Raw genomic sequence first — 9,349 nt, forward strand, 5'->3', positions numbered from 1 at the left:
GGATGGTTGTGAGCCACCATGTGGTTGCTGGGATTTGAACTCTGGACCTTCGGAAGAGCAGTCGGGTGCTCTTACCCACTGAGCCATCTCACTAGCCCACCCCTGAACTTTTAAATTCTGATTTACAATTTATGATGTTTATATTCTCAGAGAAAATTTTTGATTTGAATTTTTTTCTTTTTGACTGCGTGTACATCTGTGTGAGGGTATTAGAAGCACTGGAACTAGAGTCACAGGCAGGTGTGAGCCACCATGTGGGTGCTGTGAATTGAACCCAGGTTGTCTGGAAGAGCCACCTGTGCTAACCGCTGAGCCATCTCCCCAGCCCCTGCTTTGGGTCCTTGTAACATCAGGGAGGATAAGGACCTGTCCTGGTTTAACCATTGTCTCGTTTACTTCTCCATGAGGGCTTGTGGGAGGCGTACAGATGTACCTGGGCCTTGAGCTGTAGCTCCCCACCCCATGTTGGGGAACAGTTAGAAGGTAAGCTGGTAGAATTTATACAGCTGCCAGTCCTCATGTGAGAATCGAAAGATGCTGTTTAAACCTGGGAAGAAAAGGAGAGGACCTGAGATGGCTCAGCAGGTAAAAGATGCTCGACACTGTGCAAGCCTGATGCCTCTAGTTCTATCGCTGCCACCCATGTAAAGGAGGAACGAGGAAACTGACTCACCGGGTTGCCCTCTGACCTCACACAGCACACACATACACATGATAATAACTTTAAAATATTAAAAATGGAAAATAAGCTGGAAAAGGCATCTCCTCTAGTTGTATACTTAGCCAAAAGTGATGGGGCTGGTGAGATGGCTCAGGGGTAGAGGTCAGCTTGATCTCTGAGATCCACATGGTGTAAGGAGAACAAACCTGTCTAATCTCCACGCGTGCACCTCTGCATGCAGCCACACCCAAACAACATAACAAAAAGGCATCCAATGTTTCCCTTAGAAAAAACTGATTTGGGGCCATCAAGGTGACTTGGTGGGTAAAGCTGCTTGCTGCATGAGCCTGGCAGCCCAGGTCCAATCCATGGAACCCACAGGAAGGGGGAAGGAGAGAAGCCACTGCACAGGGTTGTCCTCTGCCCTCGCCAGCTACTTGGAGCTATCAGTGGTGCTGTTGACAGTGGCATTAGCAGGTCATTCAGGAGAAGGTGCAAATCCCATGTCACTTCCAGAGAGTGGCACTCTGAGTGATACTAGACATATTTTGAGCTACAGATTTGTTCTTGCTGGGAGTTTATAGATTACTCTCATGCACAAAAATCTATGGGGAAGGCATGTTTCAGTAGTTTTGAGGGAAATAGGATATAACACAGCAGAGATTAAGCCTCAGACGACCAGGTAACTCAGAAGTTTACAGAAGTGTCAGCTCTCCTGTGTGTGGGGTAGATGATGCTTTCTGCAGTGGTGACTTTTCTCTGGCTTTGATAATGATAAAAGCAACTAGGGAAAGGAGGGTTTGCTTTGGCTTGCGGTTCCAGAGGGGAGTCTGTAATTGCTGGGAAGGCATGGCGTGGTGGCAGGAGCAGGAAGTGGCTCATCCCCTCGCCATCCAAGAAAGGAGCAGGAAATGAGGTGAGGCTTATAAAGCCTGCACTCTGTGACACAGAAGAATGGAAATGGGCTAGAAGGGTCGGCTGAAAGGCCATATGGGTCTGTAAGTTTTTATGTCACCAAACTAAAGTTGATTTTTATTTTTAAGACACAGTCTCACTAGGTGGCCCCAGATGGCCTGGAACTGGCTCTGTAGACCAGGTCCGCCTGCCTCTGACTCCTGAGTGATGGGATTGAGAAAGGCTGACCTCAGGAGGAAGATGCTATGTAGTTGAGGATGGCCTTGAACTCCTGATCTCCAGGACTCCATCCCTGGAGTGCTGCCTACAGACATGTATCCTATCTGTTGCTAGATAGCTATTGAGCCCAGAGCTCTGTACAAGTTGGACAAGCACTCTTCCACCTGAGCTACACCCCAGGCCCAGGGGGTAGCTTTTGAATGCCTGAAAGGGTCCACGATGTACCTGGCACAGTAGTGTGCACTGCTGCCTCTCTGCCAGCTGCTGGGATGTTTTTCATGTGTTTGAAGGCAGCCGGGGCCCAGGTTCTTAAGTGAGGTATGGATGGGTACTTAATTCTCATGGTACTTGAATTTAAAGTAGTATTTTAGTATGTCAAACTTTTAGTTTTTTATTCACATAAAATAATGGTGATTGCCGGTTTCAGGGCTGTGAGGATGAAGTTAGATGTAGCAGGTACAGTGTTTAGCATGCCAGTGTTTAGTTTTCTGTTTTTTTATCTCATTAATGGATGGGGAAGATACGTCATGTACAGAATTAAGAAGGATGTTGAATGATAGCGTTAGGCCAAGAGAACATCAGAAAGACAGAGGGACTAGAGATGGCTCAGCAGCTAAGAACACTTGCTGCTGCTCTTGTGGTGGGCTAGGGTCCAGGTCCCAGTACCCATATGGCAGGTCACAATGGATTCTCCTGTCTTCGCCTCCTGAGTTGCTAGGAGGACAGACGTGTGCACACACTGGGCTTATTCCTTCTCTGTAAAGGAGGACGCTTAGGCACGGGAAGGGCAGAAGTGCTGAAACCTTTAGTCAGAGGTCAGTTTGCAAACCACAGAAACCAACTTGGATGAGGGAAGGCAAGAAGGTGATTTATGGGATTCTTAAATAGTTCTCCAGTTCCATGGAGGGCAGGTGGCCTGGTCTTGAACAGTGGCAGGAACCAAGGGGTATAGGCCTGGGGCGGATGCCACAGACACACACAGGTACTGAGTGTCAGCTCTGCTGTTGCCCCTGCCATCAGTAAGAGCAATTACCTATCGTCTCTGGTTCTGTGCCAGGTGCTTTTGAGTCAGAGTTCCAGGGAACAATTGCTTTGCCAAGCTCATTTCTTGTTCCACCATGCTCCGCTGCCAAGGACAGGTGGCAAGTTCTGTATGGTGGAGTCTGTACTGGGAGATGGGGCTCCACCTCCCACAAGACCCCACTGTGCTATTCTCTAGCTGCATGAAGCAGCCTAGCCCTCTGAAAGCCTGCTCTTCCTCCGTACTTCAGCACTCTCACTGACCATAGAAGAGCATTGGCAAAGAACACAGATGCATAATGGATAGCTGTGAACGAGGAGTGCATGTCAGGGCTGTCTGCAGTGCTGGGCTCAGTGGTGGACACTGTATTCCGGAGACTTCCAAGGAGCTCAAGTGTGCCTGTAGGGGGATTTGGGATCTGGAAGTGGTGTTGTGGTCCTTGCCTCTTTCCTTGCTGCTATTGTAGAGAGCAGATGCTGCAGGTGACAGTGGTTGCCCTGCCAGATGACTTGACTCTGTGGCTCCTTGTTAGACTTGTGCCTTGACACTGTTGGCGTTTGGCTACACTATCTGCATCTTGAGTGCAGGCTTGGGCGGTGTATTGGTTTATTTATTTAAACAGAAATGTAGTTGACTAGTCCAAGCCAGCTTGTTCTTTCGGCTAGCACTTTGGTGTCAAACACCTGCATTGAAGTCCATTGTGTCCTCTGTGGTACACTTGTGGACACATTCCTTCATCTGTGATGAGGGACTGGTACCTCCAGGATTGTTGGTAATAGGTCTTTATTAGATGAATAAATGTTTCAGTGTTGTAGCAGCCAGGCAGGTTGCAGAGCTTGGCTCCGGCAGCTGACAGGTAGATGACTTAAGCTCTGGGCCTTGCTTCCTCATCTCAGATGTGACTACTAATTGAACGTATGTGCACTCTGCAAAGCGGCGGAGAAAACACACTCGACTGTTCTTGGCATACACTTGCCACTGTCTAAATGCTAGTTTTCGTTTTCCTTCATGTAAGATTGAGGACACTTGGAGCAGGACATGCGGGCTGCTGCTCGCAGGCTTTGTGATAGACACTCCTTGGCTCCCAGCCTCCTTTAAGATGGGAGGCCTCGGATGACTGAGGTGCTTGTCTCTGAAATACTTGTCCATCTTGGCCAGGGTCCCCAGCAGGGTGTGACCCTGAGTGTCCTCTGTGTTACAGGTTGCTGGAGGAAGAGTCTTCTAAGAGGGCAGAGCTGGAAAAGTGGCACCTGGCGCAGCAGCAGGCCATTCAGACAACAGAGGCGGAGAAGCAGGAGCTGGAACAGCAGCGTGTCATGAAGGAGCAGGCATTGCAGGAGGCCATGGCACAGCTGGAACAGTTGGAGTTGGAGCGGAAGCAGGCCCTGGAGCAGTATGAGGTGGCTGGACTTAGCCCTCACACACCTGTAACTGGCACCTGAGATCAGCTGGGGTAGGGGTGGGGCTCTGCACCTAACCCTGCACAACCAGTATAAACAAACTCCAGCATTCATTTGGCAGAATCTTGCTTAGCAAAGAGAAGAAAGAAGAAGTTTTATTTTGTTTTCTACAGAGGTGTCTGTCCACTCAGGGACCATGCAGGAGTGTGATGAGGAAGAACAGTTACACGCTGTGACAGAGGGTCTCCACGCTGCAGAATTGACTCCAAGGACACAGGGATAGCATGCAGGTGTAGGCAGTACCCATTGCCCTACCCTGAGGGTGAGCACCTAGGGAGGTCACTTACTCCCAGCCCCTCACTCAGACCTTATTGGAGGGGCCCATGGTGGCAGAGAGGTGCTGACATTCGAGACCAGAGGAAGTCACCGAGAAGCTACCTCCTCAACACCAATGTCTTAGTTACTGTTCTGTTGCTGTGAGAAAACACTGTGACCAAGGCAGCTTATAAAATAGTATTCAATTGGACTTATGGTTTCAGTGGTTAGACTCCATGATGGGGGAATGAAGACAAAGGCAGGGACAGCTGAGCACCCACGTCTTCTGAAAGCATGAGGCAGAGAAACACTGGAATGGCCCTTTTGGAACCTCAGAGTCTAGCCCAGTGACATAGCTCCTCCAACAAGGCCACTAATCCTTCCCAAACAGCTCCACCGACTGGGGACCAAGTATTCAAACATATGAACCTACTAGGGCCACTCATTCAAGGACATCGTGGCCATGGCTGTCCTGACTGTGTGCCAGCAGACCAGCCCTTCCTTTTCATGTCCTTCAGAACCTGTTCCTATTGAAGCTAAGACTGGCAGTTATTGTGAGAGAGCTGAGCTAGCAACAAGACAGGCCAGGAAGGGCAGGTGTTGGGCAGAGGCAGAAAGCTGACACAGAGGGGCCTACTGTCACATGCATGAGGTGAGGCGAGCCTTGAGTCACAAGGCTTGGCCTCCACCCTGCTTCCTCCACCTTGGGCAGATGCTTAGCTCTCTGAGCCTGAGTTTTTGCTAGTGTGCAGTAGATAACGATAGCCTTTCCTCCTCACAGTGACCCTGGTCATTTAATGAGGGAGTTCACGGGTGTACGGTAGGTGCCAGTCCACGCTACTTAGATCTTAATCTGCCACTTTTGTCCTAGGGAGTTAAAAAGAAGCTAGAGATGGCAACACATATGACCAAGAGCTGGAAGGACAAAGTGGCCCATCATGAGGGATTAATACGATTGATAGAGCCAGGTAATATATTTTAACTTATTTTCTGTTGTATTTATGCAATTTAATTTATGTGAACAAACAGTAACTTTCTTAGGGGCACAAAGCTCTTGCTTCTATACATAGCACCACATAAAACTGGGCATAGGAGCAGCTACCTGTACTGCTAGCACTTGGGGTCTGAAGTGTGAGCTCATCCTTGAGGTGGCTCAAGGGTTAAAGCACTATGTAGGCCTGACGGCTTAAGTTCAAGTCCTCGGAACCCTTACCAATCCCTGGAGGGGGGAATGTACATTTTCAATCCCAGGGCTCCTACAGGGAGATGGGAGCAGAGAGCCTGCTGAAGCCAAGATGCTTCTGTGGATTCTCTTAAGCTTGTCCTCCTTAGTAAGTGCTCCTGGGTAACCTCCCTGCGTGCATCGTTGCTGCTCTTTTGGTTGGTGGACCTTTTTGGGTATTCCTCAGAGAAGAAGTAGGAGTGTTGTCCCCTCTGATGCGATGACAGGTGCGGCGAGAGCCAGCCTTCCTGCATTGAAAGCATGCTTGTCACTTAGGTTCCAAGAACCCTCACCTGATCACCAACTGGGGACCCGCAGCGTTCACCCAGGCAGAGCTCGAGGAGAGAGAGAAGAGCTGGAAAGAGAAGAAGACCACAGAGTGACAGCTGTCCCAGCTGTCACCCAGTCAGTCATATCAGTGAGGAGTCAAGAGCTTCATACCTGGGACAAGGACATTGGCTTTGCTGCTTCTAGTCTCCCCTCAGGGCTCCAGCAGGGTCCTGTGCTGAGGACGCCATGTTTACCTTCTAGCGATGTCTCAGCTCTCCTGGCGAGAACATAGGCACAGGTGTGGCTGGAGCCACTTCACTGTTGCCTTCTGCAGCCCTTGCAGCCCCTGGTCTCAGCCCCCCCTTGGATGGGAGGTCAGCTGTCTCCTCCGGCAGCGCATTCCCTCTGCCGATTGCCTGGTCTGCTGGCCTCTTTGTGTCAGGTGTCATGGCAAGCCTCCGCTGTTGGTGCTCTGATGGACAAGTCACTAGTCACTGCCCTTGTGGATGGGATCTGGTTGGTGACTCTTCCCAGCTTCAGCTAAGATACTTCCCTCCCTGACCATCACACACATGGCATGCTTTGTTTGCATTTTCTTTCTCCTCACCTCAAAGCAAGACTTATCCTGGCCCAGCGTCTCAACTTAGTTCTTTGGGTGTTCTGTCCCCAGCTGCTAGTCTGTTGAAATCAATGGTGATTAGATAGTTTGGGGGTTACATGGGCACAGTGGAAGCTGACAGAATGTGGGCTGGTAAGATGTAAAGGGTCACAGGATAATGGCCAGCCTTGTGGCTTTCACTAGGACTATGTCTCTCTGCTTTTCCCTCCGAGGATGACACAGATGGTGGTTTCTGTGCTTCTTGTTTGAGGAATGATTTCAGCCCTAATCTGGTCTGAGACTGAGATGAGTGGTTGGAAAGTAAGCCTTACCACACTAGTTGGAATCTCTAACCAGCAGTAACTCCATGCACAGCCAAGATGCTTTACATTATAAACAAGAAGGTGACCCATGTGTTACAGAAGAGGTGGGATTCAGAAGAGAGCAGGGATCCCCACGGTCCTGGTCCAGCCTTGCCTCAGAGCAGGAAGGAGGCCATTCCAGACATGTGCAAGTCTACAGATAGATTCCAGCAGTCCTGGCGTCTACATAAGGTCTGGATAGAGTTCCATTAATCTCTACCTTTTATGACTGGAAAACATTTGCCAATGGAAGTCTTATCAATTTTTCTTAAGATTTTGGACTGCTTAATAAAAGTAATTTTATTTAATGTTTATAGTTGCCTTCATACAGTTTAGATTTGTATGCAAAGTATCCCTGTGTCACGAACCTTCTTAGTAGATAACTTGGGTGTAGGTTTGGACCTGGCCATTCACTCACCTTGTTTCCTCGTCAGTGCAGCCGGGAATCAGAACAAGGGGACCAGGGTCTCCCCTGTGGCTTGATGATGTCTCCTAGAGACCTCAGTGTCCTTGGAGAGAAGAGAAAAAGAAACTCCAAGAAGGTACTGGCTGGTGTGAAATGTCTGGACGGAGGCAAGGGCCTGGGGGGTCCAGGGGAGACTGGGGTAAAGCGATCGCCGGGTCCAGGCTGACAGAGCCTCCCTCCTTAAACCTGGACTGTCTTACAGCACAGCCAGAGGCATGGCCCGCAGCTGCCACAGCCCTCCTTGTCTGGTCTCGAGCCTAAATACTGCATGCTCCCTCTGCAGCACTGTATGGGCTGTGCAGAAGGCGTCTGCAGTCTGTAGTGTTTGTTACTGCTTGCCTCACTGGCTTCAGTAGCACTGTGACTACTGGGATGTGAAAGTCCTTTGTAAACAGTGGGTGGGAAGACCGCACAGATGTGAACTGTGTGACTCCCATTTGGGCCGATGTGCTGATACTTGTGGGTCTCTCCTGATACTCAAGGTGGTTTCAGCTAAGTGTCTATAGACCGTGCCTCATCTCTGTAATAACTACAGGAAACGTTGGAGGTGTCTGTCTGTGTGTTCCTTGTAATCAGCCCTTTCCTCCAACGAGAGAGGAGATTATTTGCAGGAATTATGAATGAAAAGCATTTGAAAATGTTTTGGGATCTACTATATTGAGAATGAACAAAATATTTATAATTTTAAAGCATTTTATCTACACATACAATGTAATATGCTCTACTTCTTGGTTTTGTTTTGTTTTGCTAATTTTTCTAAGGTATTAAAATGTTTTCTATGGGATTTTTGGTTTCTATTTTTTTAGTAAAGTGGACTCAATAACAAAATTAAACATACCAGAATATCATACATTTTAAACTGGTTACATTAATAAAATGGAGTAGTGTGTGTATGTGTGTGTGCACATGCACGCGCGTGCCTGCCTGCATGTGTGCTTTTGCTAATCTTCATTTTCATACAGTCATGTGGATGGATGTGGTTTAAGGATACTCCTGAAAACACTGGGTTTGGGAGTTAAGACCTCAAGAAGTTAGCTGTGACCTCATGTTTGGTGTGTGAGTCACAGCTGTGGGAAGCCTTGGTGGATTTGTCAGCTCAGGAACCCAACTCTTTATCGTTGCTGTTACCTCTGAAGTCTTTTCTTCTTGTCTCTGTTCTCTCAATTTTTTAAAAATATCTTTGACTAGAATAAACATTGTGGTTTTCTATTTGGTTTTACATGGTCACCAAGATTAAAACTTCGTACTGTGGATGAAGCAGACCCTTGTTCTAGCTTGACTGTGTATTGGCAAGCTGGTCTTCCCTCATGGAGGAGAGCAGGGAGAGGAAGGTGTTTGTCAAGCCATCCTATCTTTCTCTAGTGCAATGCTCTCAAGTATAGACACTTGCTCCTGAGGGGACACTGGGCAGTATCTGGAAACATCTGTGGTTTTCATAACTGGAAGGAGTGTGCTGGCTGTGGTGGGTGCCTTGCATCATCCCCGCTTGGGGGCAGTTGCTGTTAATTCCTGTTAAGCCTCATTGACCCTTCTGAGGTTTCTAAGTCATTGGTCTTGGGTAGTGGGCACATTTGTGGCGGACACTAAATTCCAACTCTAGTCTAGACTCAACCTCCCTGTCCATTTTCTACTAGAGCAGAAACAGTCTGTCAGGGCCAGACACCCACAGGAATGTGGTCCTTTCTCTATGTCTGCCTCCTGTATGGCAGTTGAGAGGGCCAGAGAGATTGTTAGAGTAAGCAAGCAAAGGAGAGTTCTGTCCAGCTACCCTCATTCTGCCAGATCCCACCTCCCCACTTGAAGTCCCACTTCACCCCAGTTCTCCCCCAAACACAATCAGTAGCCTAACCTGGATTTCTGAAGGTGGTATCCGGGAGACTCACTTCCTGTGTTTCCTCTC

The 9,349-nt window shown here is 48.6% G+C and overlaps 1 protein-coding gene across 1 annotated transcript in view; it reads left to right on the forward strand.

Moving 5' to 3' along the window:
* Swap70 (switching B cell complex subunit SWAP70) overlaps window positions 1-8,215 on the forward strand; it is a 62,165-nt gene extending 53,950 nt beyond the window's left edge. Inside the window, exons 9-12 of the mRNA XM_021167078.2 lie at window positions 2,223-2,251; window positions 4,018-4,216; window positions 5,403-5,499; window positions 6,030-8,215. Coding sequence (XP_021022737.1) covers window positions 2,223-2,251; window positions 4,018-4,216; window positions 5,403-5,499; window positions 6,030-6,136 — 432 coding nt within the window. The 3' untranslated portion in view covers window positions 6,137-8,215. The remainder of the gene's footprint in view (window positions 1-2,222; window positions 2,252-4,017; window positions 4,217-5,402; window positions 5,500-6,029) is intronic.
* Window positions 8,216-9,349: the final 1,134 nt, after the last annotated feature.

This window comes from Mus caroli, chromosome 7 (assembly GCF_900094665.2).
Source record: "Mus caroli chromosome 7, CAROLI_EIJ_v1.1, whole genome shotgun sequence".
In the NCBI taxonomy this organism is placed as follows: Eukaryota; Metazoa; Chordata; class Mammalia; order Rodentia; family Muridae; genus Mus; species Mus caroli.